Raw genomic sequence first — 17,145 nt, forward strand, 5'->3', positions numbered from 1 at the left:
CTTATCTAGACAGCCACATGAACAGACTGGGAATAGAGGGATACAAATGAATGGTCTAGTTGGGCTCATGAGCGGCGCAGGCTTGGAGGGCTGAAGGGCCTGTTTCTGTGCAGTATTGTTCTTTGTTCTTTGACTGTAATACTACGTTCTGCACTCTCTATTCCTTCTCTCCGAACGGCATGCTTTGTCTCTATGGCATGTAGAGGCAATACTTTTCACTGTATACCAATACATCAGACAATAATAAATCAAATCACTCTTCCAGCAAAATTACCTTTTATCTGACAGAATATGTGCCCATACATAGACAATTTTACTTTGTTGAAAAAAACAAGCAGTTTATATGGATACCATCTGCATGATAAAAATGTTCATTTTAAATTGAGAAACCTAGTCATGACACATACCTCAGTTCATAACTGAAATTGAAAAGATTAAGACAAATGAGAAGATTATCTGTGGTTGCTCTACATTAGAAGGATGCACCATGCTCACAGTTTCTAACAAAATAATGAAAACATTTTTGGAGAATGCTTTATGATTTCACCAGAGTTTGTGAATGGCAGAATTACTTATTCTGAAAGAAATCAGTTTTGGGATGTAGCTAACCATTTGGGTTGAAAGCACACAGATTATTGATGGGGAAGAAGATGGGGCAGGAGAGATAAGTTGTTTCCAAACAGACTTTACAAAGTTATAAATTACAAAGGAAAACATGCAACTTTTGCACAATGGCATCGTAAAGGTGAAAATGCTGGAAATACTCAGCATCATTTGTCAAGAGAGTGGATAATGTTTTCAGTTCTTATCACTAACAAAGCGCAAAGAGAAATCTGCTAAATGCTTTTCATTATGATTTTCCAACTCTCAATATTTCTGCCCTCCCTATTTCACTATACTCTCACAGACCAGCCTTAAGCCATATGCCTGAAAAAGAATGAATTTACCCTCATATTTTGGTTATGTCATTGCATGCTATGATAACAAGATAATTTTGTTTTGAATTACTCCCTTTTCAAGAATTAAGTTCTGTAAAGATGTGGTGTATCAACAGAAAAAAAATGTGCTTGCTTCTTTGTGTTAAGGTGAAGTTAGATCAAGCACCTCTGGTGTCAGAGTTAATGCTTGAACTGGCTCATCAATAATTTAAATATAAACTGGATGTTGGGGTGACTATCTGCTAGTTGAATATCACACGTGTTGATTAATGTAGCAGCTGACAAACTTCCTCTTGATATGAAGGACAAGTTTGCACTTTGAATTTAATCCTCATTTGTGAGCAATAAGGAGAACTCCGCCTTTGATATAATATGTCACACTTTCAAGTGCTCCACAGCCATGTTCCTAAATTCCAAAACAACTTTTTAAAGTCCTAGATGTCTGGCCAAGTGAGACAAATGAACAGCAATCTATTCAAATTCAGGCAGAAGCTTCACAAATGTTAATATTTCATATGGAATGCTCTGCAGTCCCCAGAATTCAAAAGACATGGAAGGTTTGTTCAAACAAACAACTTGTCTGGATCTTTGCTTCTGTTTTTCTCCCAGTCTTAAGAAACATTTCCCAATTTTTGCAGCCAAAACTAGTTTGCTCATTGCTTAAGAAGTCAGAACAATGATAGATGCTTTATGATTGGTCAATTTTCAGGTTGTAAATTAATAATGGAGACAACTTTTGTCAGTTTAAGACCTGTGAATCTCAAGAGCTATTCATAGAACTATACAACACAGAGGGTGGCTGTTTGGCTCATTGTGCTTTCACCGATTGTTTGCAGAAATTTGGAAATGAGTCCAATGAGTCCCATTATCCTGAAAATTTTTTCTCTTTTATTATCAAAGTTCCTTGTGAACATACTATTGAATCTGCTTCCACCATTCTTTCAGACCATGCATTTCAGATCGCAACAACATGTATGCAATGATTCCCCCTCATCTCTCCCTCCAACTCCTTCCCCTTTCCCATCAGCTTTTTTTTGAGCCAATTATTTTTTATTTAAAAGTTTATTTATTAGTGTCGCAAGTAGGCTTACACTAACCATGAAAATCCCTGAGTCACCACAATCTGGAGTCTGTTCGGATACATTGAGGACAATTTAGCGCCTAACCAGCATGTCTTTCTGACTGTTGGAGGAAACTGGAGCACCTGGAGGAAACCTATGTGGACACGGGATGAACATGCAGACTCCAGAGACAGTGACCTAAGCTGAGAATCGAACTCAGGTCCCCGGCGCTGTGAGGCAACAGTGCTAATCACTGTGCCACCGTGGTAACTGCCCTGCCCTCTGGATAGTGACCCAAATAATAATTCAATTTTCTGGTCTAACCTTATTTGTATCATTTACAAATCCTGGTGTAATCTCAAATCAGCCTTGGGATGATAGTATTTGTAGGAGATGAAAATGATGTAAATCACATTTAAAAGATTAAAAATGGACTTGACCCTGTTTTCAAGCCCAAAATAGCCCATGAGGTCAGGCATGCCCTAGCATCAAGGATTCAAAGCTTCTTTCAAATTGTGCCTTGGGCTGAATTAACATATTTCCATTGAGTACCAGTTTAGCATCCAGAGGCAGCTCACTGGTTTAAGGATGTGATCAACTGAGACCAGCCAGCTTGCCAACTGTAGTCTTCAGATATGTCACTGGAAAACAGGATGAGAGGAAACTGTGCAGGTGTAGTTGTTCTGTAGGTAAAGAAAGTATAAATCTAGCCTCACAGTTCAATTTTTGAAGATTTTATATGGTTGATGATCATTCTCTGTCCCCTGGCAACACAGTATTCTGATGAAACTGTGTCTTATGGCACTGTACCTTTGTGCCACCATGAGAATGATGATAATGTACCCAATTGACACTATCTCCAGAAGACACCATAACCTTGTGATACTGCACTCCCTGATGACGCTGTACATGACAATGCCTTACTGTGATGGTGACACCAATTTATTTCACGTATCTTGTTTCTGCATATTGTGTCTTTAACTGAATGGAGTGAGGATTTCTAACTAACAGTGCACTATCTGCTCATAGCACAGCACCTGCTCCCTCACCCGAGAAAAATCTGTTTCAATTGCCTTTGGGCATATGCCTAAAATATTAATGCTGCAATGGGACGGATTCCACCTTCAGGCAAAGACTGACAAAAGTTGCAACACGTGAAAAATATACCAGAAAGAGGGTAACCAAAGAGCTACTGAGAGTGAGGAACTTAACTGAGAAATCTTCTGAACCTACATCCTAGTGTTCTAGGAGAGGTGGCTGCACAGATATTGGATGCACAAGAAGCAATCTTCAAAAATTCCCTAGATTCTACAATAGCCCAATGGATTGAAAGGTAGCATATGCAACACTACTGTCCAAGAAAGGAGGGAGAGAAAAAATAGGGAACAATATTCAGGTTTTCCTTGTCTTTTTGTGTGATGTAGTTATGTATCAATTGGTTTCACTCTCTCTAAATCAATCTGTATTAATTGTATCTCTTCCTTCAATATTGCTTCCTTTCTCAGTCGTCTTTTTTCACATCCATCTGGCTACCTATATTCCCAATTTCTGACTTACCTTTCCTCTCCCCTAGGTCTGTCTCACACTCTCGGGATGATTTTTATCTGGAATGTAAAATCAGTTTGGTGGTGGACAGCTGTGCATGGCAGCTGCTTGAAGGAGTCAACAGAATATCTGAACCAATATAGTGGTCAGTATACTTCTGGTCCAGACTGAAGGTACTGCATTCCTAAGACTGTGTCAATCTGAGAAACACCCATTAGCCCAACCCATTGCTTCCCATTTACTGCTATATTTCCCCTTGGACTATAGACCTGAGTTTCTAACAAGCCTCCTGGTAAACTCCTTGTCTTTCATTATTGCAATGGAGAGGGATAGGGCCATACGGCAGGGCAAGGTTTATAATTGGGGGAGGGGTAATTATGATGCAATTAGGCAAGAATTAGGGAGCATAAGGTGGGAACAGAAACTGTCAGGGAAAGGCACAAATGAAAAGTGGAAGTTGTTCAAGGAACAAATACTGCATGTCCTTGAAAGGTATGTCCCTGTAAGGCAGGGAGGAAATGGCCGAATGAGGGAACCATGGTTCACAAAAGAGGCTGAATGTCTTGTCAAAAGGAAAAAGGAAGTGTATGTAAAGATGAGAAAACAAGGTTCAGTTGGGTCGCTTGAGTGTTACAATGTCGCAAGGAATGAGTTAAAAATGGGCTTAGGAGAGCTAGGAGGGGGCATGAGAAGTCTTTGGTGGGTCAGATCAAGGAAAACCCCAAGGCTTTTTACTCTTACGTGAGAAATTAAACAATGACCAGGGTGAGGTCAGGGCTGGTCAAGGATAGTAGTGGGAACTTGTGCATGGGGTCAGAAGAGATTAGAGAGGTGATGAATGCTCGCATCTGGGCTGCAGAGGAACCTGGAGTGGGGGGGTGAGAATCCGGTCGTTGTGGTACATGTGGGTGCCAATGACGTAGGCAAAATGCGAACTGAGGATCTGGGGAGGGAGTATGAGAAGCTGGGAATGGAATTAAAGAGTAGAACCGACAAGGTAGTTATCTCTGGGCTACTGCCTGAACCGAGTGCAGACGGGCGTAGGGTAGATAGGATTAAGGAAGTGAATGGGTGGCTCAGGGATTGGTGTGGGAGGAATGGGTTTGAATTTATGGGGCATTGGCATCAGTATTGGGGTAGGTGGGACCTGTTTGGGCGGGATGGGGTTGGTCTGAACCGTGCTGGGACCAGAGTGCTGGCGAATAGAGTAAAGAGGACTGTAGACAGGGCTTTAAACTAATTAGGGGGGTGGAGGGTGCGAGGGTAGGTGACGTTACAGGGGCTAAAGTTGAGGAGAGGGTACAGGTAAGGGAAGAGGCCGAGGATGTCCCAATAATAAAGGGAGTAGGGGGCGTGAGTACGGTTCGCGGCATTACGGCAAATAGGGTCCAGGTGAAGGCTGGGATGAAGGCACTTTACCTGAATGCACGAAGGATTCGGAATAAAGTGGATGAGCTGGTGGCGCAGATCAGCACAAATGGATATGATCTGGTGGCCATTACAGAGACGTGGCTGCAAGGTGACAGGGACTGGGAGCTGAATGTCCAGGGATATCAAGTGTTTAGGAAGGATAGGCAGGAGGGAAAAGCGGGGGGGGTGTAGCTCTGCTGATTAAGGATAGCATCAGGTTGGTAGCAAGGGATGATATTGGAGCCAAGGAGCAGAAAGCGGAATCGTTGTGGGTAGAGATTAGGAACAGCAAAGGGAGGAAGACGCTGGTGGGTGTCATCTATAGACCCCCAAATAATGATCTGGAGGTGGGGCGGGCTGTTAATGCACAAATAAGTGCGGCGTGCAGGAATGGGACAGCTGTAGTTATGGGGGATTTCAATCTACATATAGATTGGTCGACCCATGTTGGACGCGGTGGGCTCAAGGAGGAGTTCTTGGAATGCTGCCGGGATAGTTTCCTCGAACAGTGTGTGTTGGAGCCGACGAGGGAGCGAGCTATCTTGGATCTGGTGCTATGTAATGAGGCGGGTAGAATTAGGGACCTTGCGGTGAAGGATCCTCTTGGGGAGAGTGATCATTGTATGGTGGAGTTTCTGGTGCAGATGGAGGAGGAGAAAGTGGGTTCCCAGACGCGCGTCCTTTGTTTGAACAGAGGGGAGTACGGTAGGATGAGAGAAGAATTGGCGAATGTGGACTGGGGGAGCGCGTTGGAAGGTAGGTCTGCTGAGGAGCAGTGGAGGATCTTTAAGGAGATCTTTCTTGGTGCTCAGCAGAAATTTATTCCAATGGTCAAAAAGGACAGTAGGAGGAGAGGTAATAAGCCGTGGATAACGAAGGAGGTGAAGGAAAGTGTTAAATTAAAAGTGGAGGCGTTTAGAGTAGCAAAGCGTAGTGGGCGAGAAGAGGATTGGGAGAGGTTTAAATGTCAACAAAAATTGACAAAGAAGTTGATAAAGGAGGGTAGGAGAAACTATGAAGCTGGGCTTGCGCTTAATATAAAAAAGGATAGCAAGAGTTTTTATAAATATATAGAAAGGAAGAGGCTGGCTAGGGTGAACGTTGGACCCTTAGAGGATGAGAAGGGGGACTTAGTGGTAGGGGATGGGGATATGGCTGAGGTCCTGAATAACTTTTTTGTTTCTGTCTTCATGGAGGAGGACATGAATAATTTGCCGGGTGTTAGAGATGGAAAGGTAGTAGGACTGGAGGGTCTTAATGACATTACTGTTACTAGAGAGGAGGTGCTCAACAGACTGGAGGGACTGATTGTGGACAAGTCGCCAGGACCGGATGGAATGCATCTGAGGGTTCTGAAAGAAATGGCGGAGGTGATAGTGGATGCCTTGGTGGTTATTTTCCAGACGTCGCTGGATTCCGGGGAAGTGCCGGAGGATTGGAAAGCGGCTAATGTTATGCTGTTGTTTAAGAAGGGTGCCAGGCAAAAGGCAGGGAATTATAGGCCGGTTAGTTTAACGTCTGTTGTAGGTAAAATGTTAGAATCTGTCATCAAGGAGGAAATAGCGAGGCATCTTGAGAGGAATTGCTTGATAGAGCAGACGCAGCATGGTTTCGTTAAAGGGAAGTCGTGTCTGACAAATTTACTGGAGTTCTATGAGGATGTGTCTAGGGCGGTGGATAGAGGAGAGCCGGTGGATGTGGTCTTTCTGGATTTTCAGAAGGCGTTTGACAAGGTACCTCACAGGAGGTTATTGCAGAAGGTCAGGGGACAGGGAGTTGGGGGTAGGGTGTTAGCGTGGATAGAGGATTGGTTGTCAAATAGGAGGCAGAGAGTGGGGGTCAGTGGGTGCTATTCGGATTGGTGGTTGGTGACTAGTGGAGTGCCTCAGGGGTCGGTGCTGGGGCCTCAGCTATTTACCATTTATATAGATGATCTGGAGGAGGGAACCGAGTGTAGGATGTCGAAATTTGCTGATGACACCAAGATTGGAGGAAAGGCAAATTGTGCGGAGGGTGTGGAGAGTCTACAGAAGGATCTAGATAGGCTGGGCGAATGGGCCAGGAAATGGCAAATGGAATTTAATGTTGGCAAGTGCGAGGTGGTCCACTTTGGTAGGAATAATGGTAGGAAGGATTATTACTTACGTGGCGAAAAACTGCAGCAGGCGACGGTGCAGAGGGACCTTGGGGTCCTTGTGTATGAGTCGCAAAAATCCAGCTTGCAGGTGCAGCAGGTGATCAGAAAGGCTGGCCTTCATAGCGAGGGGGATTGAATATAAAAGTAGGGAGGTCTTGCTGCGGCTGTATAGGGCATTGGTGAGGCCGCAGCTGGAGTACTGTGTGCAGTTTTGGGCGCCGTACTTACGCAAGGATATTTTGGCCTTGAAGGGAGTGCAGAGGAGGTTTACTAGGCTGATGCCGGAGTTGAGGGGGTTGAGCTATGAGGAGAGGCTGAATAAACTAGGCTTGTACTCATTAGAGTTTAGAAGAATGAGGGGAGATCTCATTGAGACGTATAAGATGATGAATGGGATGGATAGGATAGAGGTGGAGAGACTCTTCCCGCTCAGAAAGGATAATAGGACTAGGGGGCACAGCCTCAAGATAAAGGGGGGCGGTTTAGAACGGAGTTGAGGAGGAACTTCTTCACTGAAAGGGTAGTGAATCTCTGGAATTCTCTGCCCGTTGAAGTGGTGGAGGCTACCTCGCTAAATATTTTTAAGACGCGGGTTGATGGGTTTTTGATAAGAGAGGGGATTAAGGGTTATGGGGAGAGGGCGGGAATGTGGAACTGAGCCACGACAGATCAGCCATGATCTTATTGAATGGCGGGGCAGGCTCGAAGGGTTAGATGGCCTACTCCTGCTCCTATTTCTTACGTTCTTATGTTCTTATGTTTTTCATCGGTGTTCACCAAGGAGAGGGGCCATGTTTTTGAGGGTGAGCGTGTGAGACAGGCTGATAGGCTGGAGGAGGTAGATGTTCTGAGGGAAGCTGTATTAGCAATTTTGAAAAACCTGAGGGTTGATAAGTCCCCTGAGCAAGATGGGATATATCTTAGGATTCTTTGGGAGGCAAGGGATAAGATTGCAGAGCCTTTGGGTCCTCACTGTCCACGAGGATAGTGCCAGAGGACTGGAGAGTGGCGAATGTTGTTCCTCTGTTCAAGAAAGAAAGTAGGAGTGATCCTGTTAATTATAGGCCAGTAAGTCTTACTTCGGTAGTCGGTAAGTTAATGGAAAAGGTCCTGAGGGATAGGATTTATGACCATTTGGAAAGATGCAGCTTAATCCAGGATAGTACGGATTCGTGAAGGGTAAGTCTTGCCTCACAAATCTGATTCTTTGAGGAGGTAACTGAATGTGTGGATGAAGGTAGAGCAGTTGATGTTGTATACATGGATTTTAGTAAGGCGTTTGATAAGGTTTCCCATGGTAGGCTTATGAAGAAAGTAAGGAGGTGTGGGATAGAGGGAAATTTGGCCGATTGGATAAGTAACCGGCTATCTCATAGACGACAGAGGGTGGTGGTGGATGGAAAATTTTCAGACTGGAGACTAGTTACCAGCGGTGTACCACAGGGATCAGTGCTGGGGTCCTCTGCTATTTGTGATTTTTATCAATGACTTGGAGGAGGGGGCTGAAGGGTGGGTTAGTAAATTTGCTGATGACACCAAAATAGGTGGAGTAATGGATGAGTGGAGGACTGTTGTAGGCTGCAAAGAGACATTGATAGGATGCAGAGCTGGGCTGAAAAATGGCAGATGGAGTTTAACCCTGATAAGTGCAAGGCAATTCATTTCGGTCGGACAAATTTTAATATGGATTACAGGGTCACTGGCAGAGTTCTGAGGAATGTGGAGAAACTGAGAGATCTTGGGGTTCATATCCACAGATCTCTGAAGTTGCCACTCAAGTGGATAGAGCCGTGAAGAACGCCTGTAGTGTGTTAGCATTTATTAATGGGGGTTTGAGTTTAAGAGCCGTGGGGTTATGCTGCAACTGTACAGGACCTTGTGAGACCACATTTGGAATAGTGTTCAGTTCTGGTCACCTCACTATAAGAAGGATGTGGAAACATTGGAGAGTGCGCAGAGGAGACTTACCAAGGATGCTGCCTGGTTTGGAGGGTAGGTCTTATGAGGAAAGATTGAGGGAGCTGGGGCTTTTCTCTTTAGAGTGGAGAAGGATGAGAGGTGACTTAATAGAGGTTTATATGATGATGAGGGGGATAGAGTGGACGTTCAGAGACTATTTCCTCGGGTGCATGTAGCCATTACTAGGGGGCATAACTATAAGTTCATGGTAGGAGATATAGGAGACATGTCCGAGGGTAGGTTCTTTATTCAGAGAGTGGTTGGGATGTGGAATGGACTACCTGCTGTGATAGTGGAGTCGGACACTTTCAGAACTTTCAAGTGGTTAATGGATAGGCACATGGAGCACACCAGAATAAGGAGTGGGATAGCTTGATCTTGGTTTTGGACAATGCTCGGCACAACATCGAGGGCCAAAGGGCCTGTACTGTGCTGCACTGTTTTATGTCTATGTAACAATTTCTGAAAATCCTCTTATATTTATTCCCATTATATATAAACTGAGTGATTTCTTCAAATGTTTTGATGCATTCTAAAAGAGGACCAACCATGTACGTTGGTTCTGAAATTCCAAGCAGTGAGTTGCACTGGAGTTATACCAATATATCAAGAAATACTGTTGCTGACACTCTACAGAGATGAATCTAACAGAAATTGGAAAATATGTAATGCAAATCCAGAGTGTAAGGTGGACATAGGTTGAGCCACCAGCCATATCAATGCACACCCAAACTTTCCCTCCATTTACATTCTGCAGTTTTAGGCAAATGATCAGTCACTATCAGCAGAAACTGGAGCATGGTATACTGGTACCAAAGTTCTTCAGGTAAAAAGATGTTTTAAGCATCCAATAATTTCATACAAACCACAGAATCCATTCTATCCACAGGAAGCCATTTGACCCATCAAATCCACACCGACTCTCCACACAGACATTCACCCAAGGCCAGAATTGAACCTGGCTCCCTGGTGCTGTGAGGCAGCAGTGCTAACTACTGTGTTGCCATTAGTGACAAATATAATCACTGACATTACATAGGAAAATAGAATATGATCATTTAATGGGTTTGTCTCAAATTCATTCTTCTACAGTTCTGGTAGAAGCAGTAACAAAATCGTTAATCAAATGAGTTAAAGTAATAGTAAAACTTCACAATATTAAGCAGTTGTCCCTCATATTACATCAACCTACAAATTTAATATCTGATGGAGATTGTTCAAATCTCTGACTTGAAATTCCACAGAAAGTGAATGGTTTAGTGTCAATGCCTTACCTGACAACAAGCAGTTCCTGGTCTCCTTTGTCACTGAGGTCCAAAGGGTCTCCTGCAAAGGCACAAAAAGATTACGGTACAACACTAGAAAAGTGAATTAAATGGTTGGTTTTCAAATATAGGACAATGTTGGTTATCTAGCATGCTCCAGGAATGGAAATGCTGGATTAATTAAATATACTAGTTAACATGCAAGGTGAGCTCCGTGTTTTCATCAATGAGAAAGCTCCAGGATGATCATGCAGATGTTGAGGTCATGAAAACTGCAAGGTGAGCATAAATCAAGTGAGCAGTGCTGAGGGAACATGGTGGTGCAGAGCAGTGGGAGGCTGAGACCAGAGTGAAGACGGGTCACCAATAACTATTACTGGTGAGGTTGACGGCTGTAATGTCAAACTGACAGACCTGACCCCAGAATTCCAGTTACGGTAATTCTGGTTGTTAGAGTTGCAGATAACAGGAATTTTGCTGTTGTAGTTATAGAACATGTCCACTGCAGCAGTGTGAACAATCACAAATGGAAGGGTGAAAAGAATTCTTTGGGCAGGGATTGTGCAAGGAAATTATATGAGAGACATCCTTGATGTAGTGGTAGCACTCTATTACTGAGTCAGCAGGTTGTGGGTTCAAGGACCACTCCAGAGACTTGAGTACATTATGTAGGTTGATGCTTCAGTGAACTACTGAGAGAATCATGAACTCTTGGTGATTCCATCTCTCTCAAGAAAATGATGCCCTCTCAGGTAAATATTAAAATCCCCAGAGCAGGAAAATTCTCTCTGTGCCCTGGCCAGCTTTTATTCTTCAATCAACCATCAAAATAGATCATTGGATTGTTTATAACATTGTTCATTATCAGACCTTACCACATTTACCTACATTAGAACAGTAATCACACAACAAGGATACTTTATTGGGTGGGAAAATGTTTTGGAATACTATGAGATCACAAAAATATATAAATACAATTTATTTCTTCTTTCCCTATCGTCAACCTGACTGAGATTGGCTAATGCTGCACAGAACAGCAACAGGAGTTTGGGCCCTTCTATTTAGTTTATTTTACTTAGCTTCCATGGGATATCGGTGAATGGTGGGGTTAGGATGTTGAGTTTGATGATCAGCTATGATCAAAATGAATGGCAGAGCAGGCTCGAAGGGGTGAATGGCCTACTCCTACTACTTTCTATGTTTCTATTTCATGACTCACTGGCTAGACATTGCAATGCATTTATTCAGCCACAGGGAGAGCTCTCACTAATTTTCTAACAGAAACAGACATGACCATTATGTAACAATGTACGTACAACAATTTAAAGATGTAGGTGAGGTACTAAATGAGTATTTTGCATCTGTATTTACTATAGAGAAGGACGATGTAGGATAGAAAGGAGAGAAACTGTGATATAACTGTCAGATTATCATTGAGGGGGGAGAGGTTTTAGCAGATTTAAACAGTCTTAAGCAAATAAATCCCCGGACTCAGATGACATGTACCTTAGGTTAATTTTGAGGCAAGGGAGGAGTTTGCAGGGGCTCTGACACTGGTTTTCAAATCCTGTCTGGCCACAGGAGAGGTATCAGAGGACTGGAGAACAGCTAATGTGGTACCATTATTCAAGAAGGGTAGTAGGAAAAAAAACAGGTAACTGCAGGCCAGCGAGTCTAACTTCAGTGGTAGGACAAATATTGGAAAAAACTGAGAGGGACAGAATTAACTAAGGATAGTCAGCATGGCTTTGTCAGGGGAAGATTATGTCAAACAACTTTGAATTTTTCAAGGAGATGACTAGGTGTGTACATGAGAGTAGTGCAGTTGCTGTAGTTTACATGAACTTCAGTAAGGCTTTTGACAAGTTACCCCATGGGAGGCTGATCAAGAAAGTAAGAGGCCATGGGATCCAGGGCAATTTGGCTCAGTGGCAACAGGCAGAAGTTGATGGTTGAAGGTTGTTTTTGAGACTAGAAACCTGTGTCCGTTGGCGTACCGCAGAACTGGTCCTGGGTCCCTTGCTGTTTGCAGTGTACATTAAGAATGTAGACATGAATGTGGGGAGCATGATCAGTAAGTTTGCAGATAACAGGAAAATTGGTGGGGTGGTAAATAGAGAGGAGCAAAGCCCTAGGATACAGGGCAATTCAGATGGAGAAAGAAACAGAATTTAACTCTGAAAAGTGTGAGATAATGCATTTTGGGAGGACAATCAATGCAAGGGAATATACAAGGAATATAGTTGGACCTTAGGAAGAACAAAGAGCCAGAACGACTTTGGTGTGCATTTCCAAAGATCCCTAAAGGCAACAGCACAGACAGATAAGGTAGTTATGAAGGCAAATGAGATGCTTTTCTTTATTTGCTGAGACATAGAATATAAAAGCAGGGAGGTTATGATGGAGCTTAACAAAATACTCAATAGACCACAGCGATGTGCAGTTCTGGGTGCCACATTATAGGAAGGTTGTGATTGCATTAGAAAGGGCGCAGACGGGATTCACCAGGACATTGGCTGGGCTGGAGCATTTCAGCTATGAAGAGAGGCTGGTTTGGTTGGAATTGTTTTCCTTAGAACTGAGAAGGCACTCATGAGGGGCCCTGATTGAGGTGTACAAAATTATGAGGGATGTAGACAAAGTACATAGGAAGAAACTTTTCCCCTTAGTAGAGAGGTCAATAACCAAGGGGCATAGATTTATGTAAGGAGCAGATTTGAGGAAAGATTTTTCACTGATGGGTGAAAGGGTAGTAGGAATCTGGAACTCTGCCTGAAAGAATGATAGAGCCAGAAACCTTCACATTTAGATGAGCGCTTGAAACACCATAGCATACAAGGATATGGATCAAGTGCTGGAAAATGGGATTAGAATAGATAGTTGCTTGATGGCTGATGCCAACACGATGTACTGAAGAGCATCTTGCTGTGCTGTAAAACTATGACTCTAATGTAACAGACTAATACCAATTCAAAAGAAGTAAGAGCTAACTTACGTCCGGTCAGTTTATGAGTGATCCTCTCTGCCAATTGGCTCCCCTGTGCAAGCTGGTCTCGGAAGCTCTGTCCCATATAGTAATCAATATCATTTGCTCTAAGCAGCTCCTCAAAGGACTTAGTGGTATCCCCCAGATGTTGCTTCAGAATGTGGCAGATACCTCTGCCCTCACGCATCTTCTGGCGGAGGTGGGACAGTTCCCGTGCCTGGGCCTGAATTAAGCAGTCGTATTTCCTGGAATGCAAAACAGGGTCATTGTCTCTGTCATAGAATCCCTACAGTGTCTGCAGCAACACTCTAAATAGCATCTTAACCAGGCCTACCCATGCATTTACAATAGCTAATCCACTAAATTACACACCTTCAGACACTAAGGGGCAATTTAACATGGCCAATCCACCTAACCTGCATATCTTTGGATTGTGGGAGAAAAGGCATGCAGACACATGCAAACTCCAGACAAAAAGTCACCAAACTTCTGCTGGAATCAAACTTCAGTCTGTGGCACTGTGAAACAGTGGTGCTAACCACCGTGCCAGCCCTCTGTTCACTTGTCTGTTCAGGTGGACACCTGAAGGATCTCATTACAAAATGGCAGCATGGTGGCACAGTGGTTAGCACTGCTGCCTCGCAGCGCCAGGGACCCAGGTTTGATTCCCGACTTGGGTCGCTGTCTGTGTGGAGTCCGCACGTTCTCCCAATATCTGCATGGGTTTCCTTCGGGTGCTCCAGTTTCCTCCCATAGTCCAAAAATGTGCAGATTAGATGCATTGGCCATGCTAAATTCTCCCTCCGTGTACCCAAACAGGTGCAAGAGTTTGATGACTAGGGGATTTCCACAGTAACTTCATTACAGTGTGACTGTAAGCTACTTGTGACACTAACAAATAAACTATGAAAACTAATGGTAAAATTTCTTCCAATATATGGATGGCATTTTTTCCTCAACTAATATCATAGAAATCATAGAAACCCTACAGTGCAGAAAGAGGCCTTTTGGCCCATCGAGTCTGCACCAACCACAATCCCACCCCAGTCCTACTCCCTTATCTCTACATATTTACCCGCTAATCCCTCTAAACTGCGCAACTCAGGACACTAAGGCGCAATTTTAGCATGGCCAATCAACCTAGCCCGCACATCTTTGGACTGTGGGAGGAAACCGGAGCACCTGGAAAAAATGCAAGGAGACACGAGGAGAATGTGCAAACTCCACACAGACAGTGACCAAAGCCGGGAAGTGAACACAGGACCCTGGAGCTATGAAGCAGCAGTGCTAACCACTGTGCTACTGTGCCGCATAAATATATTAACTGGTCATTCAATTCAATAGGTTTTTTTATACAATCTTGTGTGAAAAATGGGTAGCAACATGGTCTTGAAAGTAAAGTGCTTGGAGATGTTTCTGAGAATCATGTTAAAGTAAATAAGTTTTTTTTATTGTGATGCAATGTGTGAACGAATGGAAAACCCCAAGGTAATGAGTCAGCCTCAAATGATACTCACAGACAAGTAATTATTTTAACCAGGCATCCATTGCACTATTGAAAGGAGATTAAGACATGTATTTAATAGGTTGGACCGAATATATGAGGAAATCTTCTAACTTGGTTAACATGTCTGCTTCCCCTTCCATCTGACCAGAAACCAACTTTGATCTCCTATGGTGTGGGTTCACTCTCTCCAGAGCTCAGAATGTCATGATGAACAAGGGAAGAAACCAATCACACAACTTTCTATATTTATTGCATTAAGCAGTAGAAAGCCTACAATTCAGAAAGGCCTAAAGGTTTCATCCATTCATTTTGATTTTAGTGGATAGAAAATACTGCAGGGCAAAAAAACCTTAATTCCTAATAAACTATCCCAGTCACTGAATGCTTTAAAATTTGTAAATTATCCATGACGTATATTGTGTCTTAACAACTCAGGAATGTTACAGTCTCAGTTACCCCAGGTTAGGAGGGAGTAATTAGTTAAGCCTCATACTCTGTTATCACTAGCCAATAGTGATTGCTGAAAATGCACTAGCCTAGAAAGAACAAGATCAGATTCAACAGTTATGGCTCCCATCTGTCAAAACAGCCAGCTAAGGACTCTAATTCAAGCTCACAAAGAAGAGGGGCCCCTAGGACAAGGTGCTGGATAACTACCAGGGTCTAATGAACCATATCCAGCAGGCGTGGCTGTTTCAGGAGGAGATAAATTACATAGGGAGAGAAAACAAGATCAACAGTTATTTAAGATAATAATTTGGTATATTACCCAGACCAGGAGCCACCTTTAGATGAAGGACCTGTCACTTTAGCACTCTTTAGCTGTGATTCTAGCGTGGTGACCCTGTGGATGAGCTTCTTTATTTCTGTGTTGGACTGTGTCGTTGCTTGGCAATAGTCACCTCCATCGGACTGCCAGACCTCATCATCATACAGCTCATCAAATTGTAATGCTTCAAATATGTCACCTAGGGCAGTGTTTTGTGTCCTCTCTAGACTGGAGGCATAATCACTGGTTGTGGAGAAGGAGCGGATACGAGACTGCAGGCTGCGGATGATCTTGTCCGATTCAGTCAATTGTTCTTTGAGTTCATTGACATGTTGTTGCAGCATGGCAATGTCATTAGATTTCCCACCGTTTTTAACTGCGAGTCCTTTCCTGAGGCAGGATTTGATTGTCAGCGGGAAAGAAGATTTGGAGGTTGAGGAGCCTGGATTCTCTAGGGAAGAATGTCTCTGGATCATATTCTCCTTGTAGCATGGGTACAGGTGTAAATCAGCTTCACCGTATTCTGAATAAGGAAATAAAACACTGAATGAAATTACTTCTTTCCATTGCAAACTGCTAATTCCTTCTTGCTACTGAATCTTCTTTTTCTACAGTTCTCTCTCTCTCCTGGATGGCTGAGAGATAATCTTGGCCATCCTCCAGTATATTGGTCAATAACCCATTTGTTATGTGTTGGGTTGGACAATAAAGCTGAACAGGCTACTTAAGTACTGGAGGCATTACATCAGAGAAGGAACAGTAGCAAGTCTGAGGATTGGGAATGTTTTAGAAACCAGCACTGGGACACCAAAAAGTTGATAAAAAAGAAAAAAAAATAAGTGAGGCAGAAATATAATAAACAGTTTGTAAGAGCTTATTTAAGTCAGTAGAAAGGAAGTGAGTAAAGTGAGAAACAGAGACAGGAGAAATTATCATAGTGAATGAGGAAATGGCAGACGCATTGAACAACTATTTTGTATCCGTCTTCACGGTAGAAGTCCCAAGTTCCATAACCAGAAATAGATAAAAACCTATAGGCTTAAAAGAGTAAAGAATTTAGAAAAATTAATATCAGCAGAGATAACATATTGGAGAAATTTAAGGCATCAAAATCTGATAAATTCCCAGCATCCAATGGCCTACAACCTAGGCTTCTAAATGGGATAGCTGCAGAGGTAGTGGTAGTGGATATGATTTTCCAGAATTCCTTAGATAAAAGAATAGTCCCATAGATTAAAAGTTGGCAAATGTTACACCATTTTCCAAGAAAGGAGGGAGGGAGAAAGCAATGAACTACAGGCCAGTTAGCCTACCAGCAATTGTTGGGAAAGAGCTGAAATCTATTATTAAGGAGGTCTTCACAATGCACTTGAAAATGCATACCGCGATCAAAATAAGTTGATATGGTTTTACTAAAGGGAAATCTTGTTTGACAAATGTAGTTTTCTTTTGAGAACGCAACTAGAAGGCTGCATAAAGAGGAACAGGCACTTGTGGTTGAGGTCAGGGGCAGGAGTTGTGGGGGGAGGGCAGAGAATTCGACCCTCTTTTTCGACCTCCAGGTGTGA

The 17,145-nt window shown here is 43.1% G+C and overlaps 1 protein-coding gene across 13 annotated transcripts in view; it reads right to left on the reverse strand.

Annotated features, from left to right (window-relative positions):
- pde4dip (phosphodiesterase 4D interacting protein) overlaps window positions 1–17,145 on the reverse strand; it is a 445,155-nt gene that overhangs the window by 74,469 nt on the left and 353,541 nt on the right. For all 13 annotated transcript variants that reach the window (XM_080195665.1, XM_080195662.1, XM_080195664.1 and 10 more), the window contains 3 exons: window positions 15,578–16,100; window positions 13,311–13,546; window positions 10,325–10,376 (listed from right to left, as the gene is read on the reverse strand). In XM_080195665.1, coding sequence (XP_080051791.1) covers window positions 10,325–10,376; window positions 13,311–13,546; window positions 15,578–16,100 — 811 coding nt within the window. The remainder of the gene's footprint in view (window positions 1–10,324; window positions 10,377–13,310; window positions 13,547–15,577; window positions 16,101–17,145) is intronic.

The sequence above is a fragment of the Carcharhinus amblyrhynchos genome, chromosome 9 (assembly GCF_965287045.1).
Source record: "Carcharhinus amblyrhynchos chromosome 9, sCarAmb.v2.hapA, whole genome shotgun sequence".
Taxonomy (NCBI): Eukaryota; Metazoa; Chordata; class Chondrichthyes; order Carcharhiniformes; family Carcharhinidae; genus Carcharhinus; species Carcharhinus amblyrhynchos.